Source organism: Octopus bimaculoides, chromosome 4 (assembly GCF_001194135.2).
Source record: "Octopus bimaculoides isolate UCB-OBI-ISO-001 chromosome 4, ASM119413v2, whole genome shotgun sequence".
NCBI classification, from domain to species: Eukaryota; Metazoa; Mollusca; class Cephalopoda; order Octopoda; family Octopodidae; genus Octopus; species Octopus bimaculoides.
In genome coordinates this window covers 56,725,794-56,740,924 of record NC_068984.1, presented here as the reverse complement: position 1 = coordinate 56,740,924, position 15,131 = coordinate 56,725,794, and the positions used below count along the sequence as shown (strand labels likewise).

At 37.2% G+C, this 15,131-nt stretch overlaps 1 protein-coding gene across 6 annotated transcripts in view; it reads right to left on the bottom strand.

Moving 5' to 3' along the window:
* LOC106874706 (uncharacterized) overlaps positions 1-8,394 on the bottom strand; it is a 780,999-nt gene extending 772,605 nt beyond the window's left edge. For 2 of the 6 annotated variants that reach the window (XR_008263925.1, XM_052967086.1), the window contains exon 1: positions 1,082-8,394. Coding sequence is in view for 5 of the 6 variants with exons in the window: in XM_052967086.1 (XP_052823046.1) it covers positions 1,082-7,963 (6,882 nt within the window). In the remaining variant the exon portion in view is untranslated. The remainder of the gene's footprint in view (positions 1-1,081) is intronic. The other 4 variants (XM_052967087.1, XM_014922521.2, XM_052967085.1 and 1 more) reach the window with 4 other exon arrangements.
* Between the last annotated feature and the right edge of the window lie 6,737 nt (positions 8,395-15,131).

Below are 15,131 nucleotides of genomic sequence, written 5' to 3'. Positions count from 1 at the left end.
TATACATACGACGGGCTTCTTTCAGTTTCCGTCTACCAAATCCCACTCACTAGGTTTTGGTTGGCCCAAGGCTATAGTAGAAGACACTTGCCCAAGGTGCCACACAATGGGACTGAACCCAGAACCATGTGGTTGAGAAGCAAGCTTCTTACCACACAGCCAAGCCTGCACTTCATATGTACACATATATATACATTTTTATGTATATATGAGTGGTGTATATACAGACACACACATACACACAGACATGTATGTACACATGTCTCTGTATGCATATTTATAAGTAGTGTGTATATACACACACACACACATATACATACATATATATATATGTGCTGTTAGAGTTGTGACAAATTACTTATACTTATTGATGAGGTTTTGCTTCTTGAGTTTTAGTCAAAAACTCTTTGTGTGTGTAAAAACGCATACACACACTAGCCCGATACCCACCAAAAATGATAAGCTTATTTGAATACAGAAAAAAAATTGTGAAAATTCAATACATGTAAAAAGAGTAAGCTAGAGTCTATGACATTAGTTTATTCATAAAATTATACAGAGAAAGCTAAGCAGTTGGTCAAAAAGCAATCAGGTGAAAGAGACTGTGAGGCAAAACATAGCTTTCAATGTATGGGTGTACGCTTAATAAGGTGAACTCTATTACCCAATCACTTTTTATCTATCAAATACACTATTTTACTCAGTCACACTAGCTAGCAATCTGTCTTAATATATATTTTAGTGTATCTCAATAATCACAATTGTAGAAACAGACAACTGAAAATCTTCATTCAAGAGTCAACTTCTAAAATACAAAAACAGAATAAAGATTGCCAATTTCACTTTATCACCAGATTCATTTAGTACAATATCTTACATGTATGTAAATGTGAAATTTTTTTTATAATAACAAAGGATAAACTAAAAGGTATCAGATTTACTATAGAAGGACAGGTGCATGTGTATGTGTGTAAAAGGAGGTTGTGCACAACAAAGACAGAAACCATCAGATATTAGTAGTGTGACACTGGTTATAATATAATATTAATAAATGAAAATGTGGGAAAAATAAATTACTTACCCCGTAGGTAGATGAATCACTAGCTCTCAATTTCTGATGTGATCCAACTGGGTAGAATTCAGACAAGGTACTCCTATCAGACCAACAAGCTCGAGCAAATTCGCTGGCATCTAAATAGAAATCCATGGATGACATTAAACCTTCAGGAGAATCCTCGTTTGAAGAGTATCCCTGTCCTTTCAGTTTGATGTTGTTTTTATCTTTGGTCTGTTTTAAATCATCATAACTTGTTTTGGTGATAGAATCCAGTGATTCTGAACTTTCTGATTCAGAGTTTTCATAAATAGAAGATCGAATAATGTTTGCATAAACTGATCGAGACGTGGGTAAATTTCTGTATGTTCTTTTTCCATCAAAATAGAGTTCATTCTCACTTTTGCTTAAGTCACTTTCAGATTTATTCTGTGACAATTTCTTCCAAGATTCATTCAATAAAGTTGGTGAACCAATAATGCTGAAAATTTCATCACATAAAGAACCAACTTCTCTAGGTGAAGAAGCATAAATATCTTGCTCTAACATGGACATATCTCTTTGATTTCCTAATGATGATTCTGTTTCCTCAGATGTATGGTAGGTATCTGAACTGTTTGCAAAATTCATTTCTTGTTTCTCTGTATGTTTATTTTTTATTTTATTTCTTTCAGTATCTGTACTTAATCCTGGGATTTTTCCTTGAGGTATATCCATTGGCAGGGACTGAGAATCAATGAGTTTTCTAGGAGAGTCAATTTTAATTTCATTTACTACTTCTTTCCTGTGGATTGGTAGTGCATCATCTGAATCATGTTGCATCCTTTTATTTCCATTCACTGGTTCACAGTTCAAATATGGTATACACTCTTCAGCATTAGCAGGTAAAATATTATATTCATCTGTAATAGGAACCCAATCCATATCTGAAGGTTGTGCAATGCCTGAATCTATTAATCGTTCAATATCAGTATCATTCGTGGTTACAATATCTGAAACAGCCATTGATACATTATCAAACTCATGAAGTGGGTGTTCAAAACCCGAATCAATAAGTGGCTCACACTTCAACTCATCAACAGAAGAATGTGTGCTTGGGTCATCTGTAATAGTATCCAAATCAACAGCTGTTTCATGCTCATTATAAGAAGTTGATTCAATCACTGAAGGATGAGGAACTTGCTCCATGGTATTTTCTTGTAAATCCAATATGGATACCATCTCTTTGCTTTTAAACTCCGTGTTCACTGAACTAAGTGTATCCTGCGTAGGAGTGACTTCAGGAATATCTTGAGATGCACTATTTTTTAGCTTAACTGAAGCAATGCTAACAATGTTGGAGTCACATACAGTTTCATCCATATCAACAAATGGTATGTCATCCACAATTTCTGGTGAATAAGTCTTCTGTTCTGTAATGACTGGTTGAACACTTTCAGTCTGCAAAGTTAGCTCAGCTTGTGATTTATGTGTCATCTCAGCCTCAGTTATCTCAGTTTCTCCATAATCCTTTATTTTTGAGTTGGTGTCAAGAGAAAGCATATTTATTTCAGATGGCTGGCCATCTACAGAATCATAAGATTCTTTACTGCTTATAATATCTCCCAACACAGTTTTGTGCATTTTAAAATTTTCATGAGTGAATTCTGCTTCATTATTTCCAAAGACTTCTTCTTCGAGTACAGGGTTCTGATTAAACAATTCCATTCTGCATTTAGAAATTTCTTCAAAATTACTACTTTGTTCTTGCTTTAAAGTCAAGGAATTTTCTTCAAAACTATCACTCTTCACAATCTGTGCTGAGGAATATTTCTCAAAACTGTGTTCTCCATCACTGCTTGGAGTAACTGGTATAGATTTCAAAATGTAATCCTGATATTTTTCAGACGGAACACTTGAACCATCATCAAGTATATATCCTCTTTTCCATTTTCCTTCATGTTTGATCCAAGATTCTTTTATTGGTGAAACTATTTCATCTGTCTTTGGACTTAGGTTTTGCAATGTGTCTGCTTTTGGTATGTTTAATGCTGAAGAAGAATTAGCTTTTGTAGGGCTAATATTTTCATTAACACTCCCAGGGCTTGTACAAAAAGCATCCAATCTTTTAAAACTTGGTGACCTTTCTTTTCTATCAATTGAAATCTTTGTAGGAGAGGGCGATTTAATATCCTTGCTTGAAACTGATTCTGTTTGCCCACAAAGTTCAAGAATTTTCTGTTTCCTTAGATTGAGAGTTCCCTGAAGTTGCCGAAGTGTGAAATCCTGATTGGAATTATCATTGGTTTTCTTCACTCCTTCATTCTTGAGAATAACAAAACCTCCGTCTTCTATTTCCATTTCTTGAGAAATATCATTATTACAAATATTGACATCCAAAGAATCAAATTCATTTTTATATCCATATTTAAGGCTATTAGTATATGCTCTCTGCACATCTTCATTAAAGTTGACATTTGTTTCAAGTAAGTTTTTATCATCTAAAACAGTATTTCCAGACAAACTGTTTTTAGTTTGACTTTTAAAGTTATCCAGTTTCACATCAGCAGATCTTTGTTGGATATTCTCAGCTAGGGAATCAGTATGAAAACAGGGTTCCAATTGATGGGAATGCAAATAAAAATCTTTGTTAATCATTTTTTCATTACATCCTGATATTAGTTGTTGATCAGATTCACCAAAATCAGTTTCCTCAGATTTTGTTCTTAACTGCAAATGCTCAAGGCTTGGAGATATTTCCTCTGTTAAAATATCTGGAGCATCATCTTCACTTATTTGTGTTTGTAACTGCCTCAGAATACTTTCACGTAAATTTCCATGAATTCGTGAGGAGGTGTTGCTAGATTCAATACTGGGAGTCTGGTCAAGGAGTTCTTCAACATCCTCTCCAATACTAGATTCCGCTATATTTTCTAGTGTGATTGATGTACTAAGATTTTCATATTGACTGTCTGTTTCTGCTTCAATTGAGAACCATAAATTTTGTGTTTCATTACTATCCAGCGTCACTTCAGCAAGATCTTCTCCAGCATCCACAATTGGACGTTCACCGATTATATCATCATTTGTAAAATGAGTTGATTCTTCATTATAATTCCTCTCATCAGTCACAACATAATCCTGCTCTTCTACTATAATCTCGTCTTCACCATCTGGACTCCCAGACACTTGTAAAGTACTGTCTTCAATTTCTATAAGGACACCTTCAACTTCACCTTCTGTAATATCACTAACAAGTTTACAGGTACTGCTTAGCTCATCCACATTGCCCATGTCATTCAGTTGAGAGGTTTCCTGGTCAAATATTTCCTGTACATCACTGAGAGGTGTGACAGCACCATCACTGATATCTTTGAAGCTACTGCTGTCATTACTGCAGGGGCTGAGCATCTGACCAGCAAGGAATCCCATTTCAGATGGTAAGAATGGGCCTGTCATCTGCCTGGTTGCATTAGAATTCAGCTGTTGTTGTTGTTCTTCCATAAACAGCGTAGCAGTACTCCTTGATAAGTCACCTTTTTCACACATGACATCTCTGTTGTAGGACTGGGTTCTTGACTGAGATGTATGAAGATCTCCTAGTTGTAGTTTAGAGGACTGGATCCCTGGTTGGTCTGCCATTTCCTGAAGGCTGGAATTGGTAACATCAGCTTTTATTGTTGCTGCAAGTATTGTTGTTGTTGTTGTTGTCACAGCAACTTCACCAAAACTTATCTGCTGCTTAAACAGAGCTTCTTCACCAACATTTACTTGTGTGAATGATGTTGGTCTGTCTCTTTCTCTTTGCAACAGTCTGTTGACAGGGCAGTCGACAGCTTCCTCATCGCTTCTCTCAGCTCCTGCGAGTTCTCCTTCAGTATCAGCGTCTCCCCTCAGAACTGTAGTAGTTTTGGTAGCTGTCACATCTTTACTTGTTCTGTCTGTAGCAGAAACTGGGTTACAACCACCACTACCACTGTTTTCATTCCTCAAAATATTGTGGTGGGCTATTTGGGGCGGGGTGAACTCTACTACTGGCATCCCATGCCCTGCCACTCTGTAAATGTCAGCTGACTTAAATACAACCACTGATGCTTTCTCTTCTAAGTTTTCACTCTCACCCACTGCTTTTTCCTCCCCATCTTCTTCCGCCTGCTTTTGATTTTGTCCCTCTTCAAATTCAAAGCTATACACACATTTACTATCATTAATACTATGAAGCTGTGGACTAGACTGAGCACCCCTCCCTTCATCTGTTGATAAATTTTTAAAACTATTCTCAGTTCCAGTAGATTGGTGTGGGGGATGATAATGGTGTTGAGGGGGATGGTGGGGATATTGTTGATGGGGGTAGGGCTGTCCATAATGTTTCTGTGGCTGCTGATAGCCACAGCTGGAAAGATTACAGTCATAACTAGCTTCATAGTCAAAAGTTTTATCAGAATAGGCATCAGATTTAATTACACCATGGTCTGATAATTTTAGTTTTACTCTGTTTTCCTCTATGTCTTCTTTTCTCTCTGTTTCCTCTTTTTCTTCTTTTTCACTACACTCATCCTCACTGGTGTTAGCCTGGTAGCTGTTGGTAACTTCTCTGCAAGCATGGACAGCTGACTGTGTGCGCTGGAAGCCAGTGTGCTTGTCGGTGCAGTTGTCACTAGAAGAGGTCACAAGAGATCCATTATACACATAGTCCTCATGTAAACTGATGTCCAGGGCAGAAGCTGAAGAACTAGTTTGATAACTTTCCGAAGCATCAACATCAGAGAGGTGGTTGGGGTTTGAAACATTGTCTAAATCTCCGACATGTACACTGGGCCCAGATATGCTTTCATCAGAAAGGGCCTCAGTTATAATCATGTAATCATCATAAGCAAAATTTTCAGAAATATTTGGTTTTGTTGATGAGCTATCTTTGTCAACTTTATCTTCATTTTCAGGTGCATCATCTAGTTCTTTATAATGTAATTCCAAATTTTCTACCTCATTAACAGAAAGTGTATTCTTGGTTTTATCCAGCTGTAACCGGTTACTGTCATAGGTTGCTCTTCCCTGAAAGTTTTTGCCAGCTGTCTGACTAATCACATTATTAGACTGAGCCTCTAACAACTTAGACTTTTTAATGCCAGATGAAGCTTTAGAAGAAGCAGTAGGCAAATTAGAAGTCACTTTATGGTCACTAAAACCTCGACTTGTTTTTGCTACAAGTTTCTTTTTAGATAATGGTTCAATAGCTTCATTTGATTTTAATGATGTAGTTTTTTTACCTGTAGCTGGTACACTCTTTTTAATCTGAGATCTATCAATATTAGTGGTTGGTTTGCCCTCCTGGTTGCTACCTAGCCCCACACCTGTTCTCCGCTCAGTAACTGCGGAGGTGCTAGAGCGGAGATTACTTAATTTTTTATTGTCCAGTTTATCAGCTGCAGTTGCGGCAGTAGGAATTGAACTGCTGCTGCTGCCACTAATTCTGCTCGCCTTCAATAAAGACATACCACCACTGTATTTTTCCTTTTGATGAACCAAACCTCCATTGTTAATGTTTTGAGTGGAAGTTAATTTTTTATTGTGCGAAATACCTTTTTGTTGAAGTGTACAGTCAGGAGTGGTGACACAATTATTGCGAGATTTAACTGACAAATTTTCACAACTTGCTTGTAACACATTTTTTTTCTTTTTTGTTAAATTTTCACAACTTCTTCCAAATGAGTTTTGAATTTTGTTTGACAAATTCTCGGAACTGACTGTCTTTAAACTTTCTTTGTTTTGAATTTTGCTACCTAATCTAGTTGTGCAGTTAACTGAAAGATCAGATGCTGAATCAGCAATTTTCTTTTGCCTCAGTGACAAACCACTACTTTTTGTAACTGTTGTATTAGGTCTGCCAGTAGGAGGAATACTAGATTTATTGGAATTATTTCTTAAAGAACCTGTGCTCACAGCTCTTTGTAAGTTTTCAGTGTTAACTCGTGACGTTAGGCGTGAATGTGCAGGAGATGACTTGGATGGGTGAGACAAAGCAGAATTACTAGTTCGAGAGACAGTTGTGGATGAGGTGGTACGGCTTAGCATGGACGGTTTTTTCTGTAGTTTTGTTTCTGCTTTAGACACAGCTAAACGAGAACAGGAGCTTGTAAGAATTTTACTAGTTTTCCCAAGCCCACCTTTAGTGGAACTTGGAAGACAAATAGATGATTTAACCGATGAAGTGGATAGCTGGGAACAAAAAGAAGAATGGCTAGCATGGCTGGACTCTGAATCTGACCGAAGACGGAATTTATCATTTAATTCATTAACTACTTTCACTTCATCAATAGCTGATTCACTATCTTCTGGTGACTCTTCAGACAGAACTGTAGAAATATGTTTATCAATTGAAATTAATTCATTACAATTTTTAGAACTTATATCACTGGTTGTTTGATGTTTAGTTTTACTTAATGCTGTGTTACGATGTATTTTAGAACTACTAACAGATTTACCCACGTTGATATTTTTTAAATTTGTTGTATTTTTATCACCTTGTTTCTTAACATTCGTATCCCCATTAACAAGAGAAGATTTTTTACCTGTGCATTTAGACGGAAGTCTACTACTGTCAGCACTTGTCTGTTGGCTGGTTTGTTTGTTAAAGGAGATCCTGGTGGTCTGATCAATCAAAGTAGATTTTCCACGAGGAAGCTGGCTGGATTTCACAGAATGTTTAGTCCCTGTACTCATGTTTGTCTTTTGTTTCTGTTGAACAGGTATTTTACAAGGAGATGAACTTTTTTTCATTTCAACGCGATTACCGGAGGATACACCACCGTAGTCCGAAGATAAAATAATTTCACCAGAACCCTCACCAGAGATTCTGTCACACTTTCGGTAGACTATTGAGTTATGAAATCCGTCAGCAGGTTGGTTGTTAATAATTTTTGTAGAATCCATGTTAGGGCCTTCATTGAAATTTATCCGCGTTTCCGAACCCGACTCGATATCTCCACAAACATCATTTGAAGAAAGAACAACATTATCAGAATTATCACTACCGCACAGCAGTTGTTGTAACGACTCTGCTTCTCTCGCTACTGACTGTGCACTTGGGAATTTTGCAGTTATACACCTGTAATTGGTCGATTTGTTTGAAAAGTTCTGTCGTGTTTCACGTTTGTCAGAATAGTATTTGTATTGACAACACAAACGATCACTGTTTCCGTACGGAGAATGTTTAGTTTGAGGAGGTAAATACAGAGGTGTACTGACCGGTTTCGTTTTCAGTTCCAGCAGCGCAAGTTCCGCTGTTCCAGTGTCTGCGATAGGCTTTTCCCCGCCGTCTCCGTCACCGCTACAACCACTGTTGCTGCTGGCTATACCAACGTAGTTGGAATAGGTTGGTAAAAGTGACCGTATTGCCGTGCATGTGGGGTGGTCGTGTACTGCTGCTTGCTCTGTCAATAAGACAGAGCTACTACTACTACGGTTGCCGCTATACTTCCTATGTAACAGACTATCAGCATGGATAAACAACGGTAGCGAACCCTCTTTCAGAACGGTTTCGTTACAAGCCACTGGTATATGATCTGTGTGAGTTGTTGAAGTTGTTGTTGTTGATGATGATGTTGTTGTTGATGTTGCTGTCGTTGTTGCCGCCGCATTAGACAGTTCATTTCCGCGATAGCCTAAAGTACAAACAACGCAGTCGGTCGTTTGGTTAGTGCTTACTCGACAGGTTTCCTTATCAGAGTCAAAAGTATCACTACTTTTCCACGATCTTTCACTCTTGCTTACCTTAATGCAAGTGGTCCTTGTAACGCAGGTACTGTCAGTAGTTGTAGTAATAACGTTACTTTTGTTAGTACCGGAGTTGGTGTAGTAATGATGATTAGTTGTACAGCAGTCACAGCAGTAAGTAGCTTCGATACACGGCGGCCCCTTTGTTGCAGAGTAGGGAGAAAGCAGCCCAAAATGATTTACTGTGTTCTCGGTGCCACAGTAATTACGACTGCTAACTTGCTGGTTGCAACCAGTCTTCGCTTCATTAAAGCATAAATTACTATGATGGTGATAAGGATTACGAGGATTTTGAACGAGAAGAAAATGTGAATTGTTCAACTTTTCTGTGAACGAAATTTTCTCTTCCTGGGTAAACAGAGATAGTTGTTTATTTCCAAATAATCCATCGGACCGTACATGGCCTTCTCGTTGAACACTAGTGACAGTTTCTCAATCAAATATGTTTTTCTTTTTATTAGTTCTCACTTTATTGATTTTATCCTTCCACCGTCGCTCCGTCTACTTTTTCTTTTCTTCACTTCTTTCGCGTGTTCAGCAAGTAAGCAAGTGTCGGAAACAAGTATAGAGGTGAGAGCAACATTATCAGAAGTAAGAGGAAAACATGAGGGAGCCAAGGTTGTTTGGGTAGCGCTTCCTAATGAAGTTGCTATAACTGACGTTGGGCTGTAAGAAAAGCTGTTGCTAGATATTATCCCGCTATCTTTTCTAACGCATGTTTCAATGGTTGGGGTAGGGTGAAAAGGAATCTCAGGAGTAAAAACTATAGATGGAAAAGAAGATAAAAGTGATGTCGGGGTAGATTCTCCCCCTGCTGCTGATAAATATGATAAATATGATAAGGGAGTCGACTTCGTCGGTATTAAGCTTCTGGCAGTAACAACTACGCTGCACTTATTACTGATGACATTATTTTTGTTGTTGTTGTTGGTGGTGGTGGTGTTATCGTCGTCAAAATATTCTGTGAGAAAATCCAGGAAGGGGATCGAGCCATTTCGGGTTTAACTGCTTTCCCAGTTGTTCACTAACACGAGCAGCTGACAACCGACCACCTATATCGTTATCGATACTAGAGGGAAAAATTGTGTGGTCAGAAATCGGCCACGGATATCTATGACACTTTTGTTATTTTGTCGGCAGAACATCATGTTATTCTGCTTGGGTGCGAATACTTGTCAAAGATGAAAAACTGAACTCATTATACGTATTTGTAATGTCTACAAATGACTTGGTGTTTATGTAGTGTCGAGTGAGTGGACTATCATTGCCACTGGTGATGATGTCATAGCTATCACTTTTGCTTTTGTTATCGGATGATTGATATTTATTCCAAATCGAACTACTGCTTAATGTATCTCTCAAATACTGCGAATTATTAAATTGAAAATCGAAGTTAGTGTTACTATCAGGAGTAATAACATGTGATTGCGAATATAAAGGAGAATTTTCCTCACCGACAGCTTTAAAAGACTTGTCAAAAACAGAACCAGAAAGATTTGTGTTATCAGATTGATTATTATTATTAAATGATAGTAACAAACAATTAATCCGTGTTGTAGAAATGTAGACAATTCCGTTTCCTTGTACCTGAGTACCAAGAATGTAGTTCGCTTTCACTTCTCCCTCTTTCTTTGCCGTGATTCGCTCGCCTTCTCCGCCGGTAAGTGCGCTTGTCGCGTGGCAAGTTCCTGGAATGCCTTTCGTAACGTGCTGATCCCTATGCAATGCTGTTTCTGTGGCATTATCATCGTCGCAGCTGTCTGGCAAGTTGTCAGTGTATTGTGATGATTGGCAGACAGTATCCTTCAAACGAGTTGTTTTTAACTGATGACAGCAGCAGTTGCTACAGAGATAATGTAGAGAAGTGATGCAATTATTATTAAAATTATCGATGAAGATTTCCTTAGAAAAAATATTTTTACTATCTACATTTCTCGTGCTTGCCACTAAACGTCGCTCATTATTTTGGGTGTGGTCCGGAGTCAGTGACACCTCTTCCTCTGACGGTCTGCAGTTTATACAACAATCATTTAGTCTGAGATCAATAGTATTGGTCGACACCTCGTGATCATATTTATTTACTTGACTGGAAACAGCTCTTGTTTTTGTTAAGTATTCTGGTTTTACACTTTCCTTAAATCTAGATAGGGAGGTTAATAATGTATGCTGCGGTGATTGGCATTGTGTTTTATTAGATAATTCTTCCTGGAATGTAACATCACGTAAGCTTTTATCTAGTATTTGGTTAGAAAAACATGTGGTTTGGCATGAAAGTTCATAACTTTGATCTTCTAACCGGTTATACAAATAATCTTTACTTTGATATGTTCCTTTTGTGTTACCACCGTCTGCGACATTATTTGTTTTCGGTTGACACGGATTAGCAGCTATGACATAAGTATCCAAAGTTTCACTTGGTCTGTCATACAGTTTTACTGTTGGGAAAATTTTCTGTGAAAACAGACGGAAAGTAATTTATTTCACTAACTGTGGTCAGCCGAGAGGAGAAATCTGATGAAATTGTTACAGCAGTACTGGACATACCATGTATTAATTTTGAGTATATTACCGATACTGAATATGTGCAGCCAGGGGTCTCTTCGACAGTTCCAACAGCTGTGATATAGTTAGTAATATCATTATGCCTGTTGTCATGGCTTTGGGTTAGTCTGTTCTTACAGTGACCACTTCCCTGCTGGGAAACTACGACAGTAGTAACCTTTCTGTGGAGACTGTCGCTATTGCCATGTAAGAATCAGCTGCTGCTATCGGTGAAATAAATTCTGATACAACATTTAACCCGCTGGTCGATAATTTTTCTTTGTATAAGCATAGTGGTGGGATTCGGTTTGGACGTTCTGAATGAATAGTGTTGTGTATGATACTATTACCTCCACTGGCCGGTAAAGCAACTTGATGTATTGGAGATGACACTATTTCGGAACATTTCCAGAACTCTAAAGTAAAAACATTAACTATTTTTTTAGATTTAAGGTGTACTCTTTTGTTTTTAGAGAATGTCACCCTTTTAATTTTACTTGGAAACTTCCTCAAGCTTAAACTTTTTTTAAGTTTTGATTTATTAATTTTAGTTCTTGCACATTTTGCTGAAGAATGGATGGGTGCAATGATAGGTAATTCAGTTTCTTTCACCTTCAATTTATCAGAATTGTAAAACTTTAAAGTGAAAGATGCACTACATCTTGTATTGGGAATTAAAGCAAATTTAGATGAGCGTTCTGTGAACCCTTCAAAGATTAAATGTAATTTTGTTTTTTCAAAATTCAAAAGGCTATCGATATTGATGACTTTCTCTTTAGAATTGTAGAAACTTCGAATTCCACAACATTGTTTTCTCGGTACTTTACTGAAATTTGGGTGATAGTTATCACCATTTCCATGGTACCCTTTAAATTGTTTAACATTGTAACCGTCCTTGTTTCAAGTCATTTTCAGGGCACGTGTTTAGATCTATAAATGAAAGTGACGAAGTTTTATCTGATGGTTTCGTTCGGTTAATCGGTTTTTGATTTATAAACTTTAATCCTTCTGTTTGAGCAATATTATTTTCCTGGTTAGGGGCCGATTTGTTTGAGTCTGATTGATGTTTAACTTGAAAACGGAAGGACTGCAAAACGCTCTTTACTACTGACTGTAACGTCTTTGAGCAATTTCCTTTACAAATAGTTTTCTTTGTCAAACCATGGGTTCATAAGAAAAGTAATCCTGTAAATAAAATTTAAAAATTAACTGTATAAAAACATGGTTATATTTTTCTGAAACAGTGACATACTTTCTTAGATGATATGTCAAGTCGACCATTCACTTAACAATAAGTACATATATTTATTATGAATGAATTAACAACTGAATTTAGCAATGTAATTAGATATTATAAGCACCAATTTGAAACAGAAAGAGGAATTGTATTTATATTGTTGTCTCAAAACCAGACGAAATAAGAAATTGACTTTTAAGAAAATTCAATTTAAAAGCTCATAAGATTCGACTTTTGATGTGGCCAGAGCGTATGCAGAAGTCCCTTTAGCATATAAGTAATATATACATTTTTTTATCTATTATTTTTACAATTTTTTATTACTATCGGATATCTTTTCACATACACATATATATATTTACTCAAATGTGAATTAGAGGCAGCGCGACATATATTGTGTAAGTGTGTGTGTGTATATATATATATATATATATATATAGATAGATAGAGAGAAAGAGAGAGAAACTTTTTCGAGAAGTGGGCCGCATGAGACATGGTTCTTCATCAGACGGATCGCAGTTTGTCCATGGTTGTATAAGAGAATTGTTATTGTCAAAAGATTAGACTATTCATAGTTCTAAGAATGGTACAATATAGTGGTAATCTTGTTCAATTGTCCCAGTATGTGACTGGCAGTATGAACAACAGTGTCAAACAAGCTAACTTGAAATCTCCGAGCCGTGACAGTCAACGAAGTGAGTGGAGGTAATGAACACAGAGAGTTGGTGGTGAAGGCTTTGACGAGGAAATGGGAGGTGAAAGAGAGAGATGAAATTTATATTAAGAAACTTAACTTGCAGAAGTAAAACAAAATCACAAGAATACAACCCTGTTTCAATTCTCGAGAAAAATGTCACATGTCACTTCCAAAAGTCAACAAATTTAGTAAGACATTAAAATGTATTTTCTGATAATTGTGATTTTAAAAAACCATCAAGAATTCAGTTTATAATGAACCAAAATGACCGAAACTTGTAAGATTGAAACGATAATGCAATTTAATCACGACGATTCCCGACTCTTAATTAGTATATTTTCAACTTCGTTCTGAAGTTAACCTCTCGCTGTATATGTCCGATATTTAGCACTTTATTGTTAGAAACCTCTCTCGTAAGGCCGAAAAGAGCTGGATTTAAATTTGGTGAAGCTACATAAAGACTGGAGGTCTCTTATTAACAAAAATTACACTAGAGGGTCTCTTATGACATTTTTTGAAGCTCCTGCAAATTGCTAAACCCTACGTTGTAGCTTGTTTAGATTATGCCTAAAGTCCGGCGTTGGTTACGAGGGTACACTTCAGCTTGGTCGCACGACCTGCGAGAATTCCATCCACCCTACAGTCTTAAGATGATAAGTCATATTGAACATTTCAGCACAAGATATTACAATACAGAAAAAAAGAAAAAGTGAAAGTGGTATTAACAAGGTTGGAATGCTTTTGATCCTGTCTATTCTGTGGGTCCTAACAACTACCATACCGATTCAGAATTTAATTTTAGGAAATACATTTAAAATAGCAGTGGCAACGAATGTTATATTTGTGAGGGACGAATTTTATTTTTCGTACCCTAACTCTTTTTGCATCTCTCTTTCTATTTGTCATAAATGAGTTTTTTTGGTTGTCTAAACGGCTATTGAAACAAAGTAAAATAGACATTATTATACTTTTACGAGGAGAGTGATGGCTTCGAAGTTTTGGCCTGTTAGCCTTTGTCGGACGGTTGGCAAACTGCAGTGTTGTAGCGTGTGCGCAAGAACGAATCAGATCGTCTACGACTTGTTCTTTGAAAGTTGTTCCCAATCTAAAGTCTAGATTACCTCCAAGTTATTTGAGTTCAAATTTCCTGGTGGTCAAACTTAACCTTTTTTTTTTTAATCTTTCGATAAAATAACTACTATTCAAGCACTGAGGCTTCACTTCAAATGTAGAGATGGTGCTAATTTAATTTGTGGCGTTGTGCCCTAGATTCTTTTACTTGTTTCAGGCTTTGGATTGCGGCATGCTGGAGCACCGCCATGAAGGATTTAGTCGACTAAACGCCAGTGCTTATTTTTTAAGCCTTGTTCTAACGATATCTTTTTGCTGCGCTGCAAGGACGTAAACAAACCAAAACTGGTTGCCAAATTCAAAGACACACACGCGAAGTTTGCTCCTCAACCACATGATTTCGAGTTCAGTCCTATTGCGTGACACCTTGGGCAAGTGTCTTCTACTACAGCCTCGGGCCCGCCAAAGCCTTGTGAGTGGATTTTGGTAGACAGAAACTGAAAGAAGCACGTCGTGTATATGTGTGTGTTCCACCAACGCTTGACAGCCGGTGTTGATGTGTTTACGTCCCTGTAACTTAGCGAGTCGGCTAAAGACCGATAGAATAAGTACCAAGCTTTAAAAAATAAGTATGAGGTCGATTCATTCTACTACAATTCTTCAAGATGGTACCCCCAGCATGGCTGCAATCTAATGACTGAAACAAGTAAAAATTTCTTTCGGTTTCCGTCTACCAAATTTACTTGCAAGGCCTTGGTCGACACTTGCCCAAGGCGTCA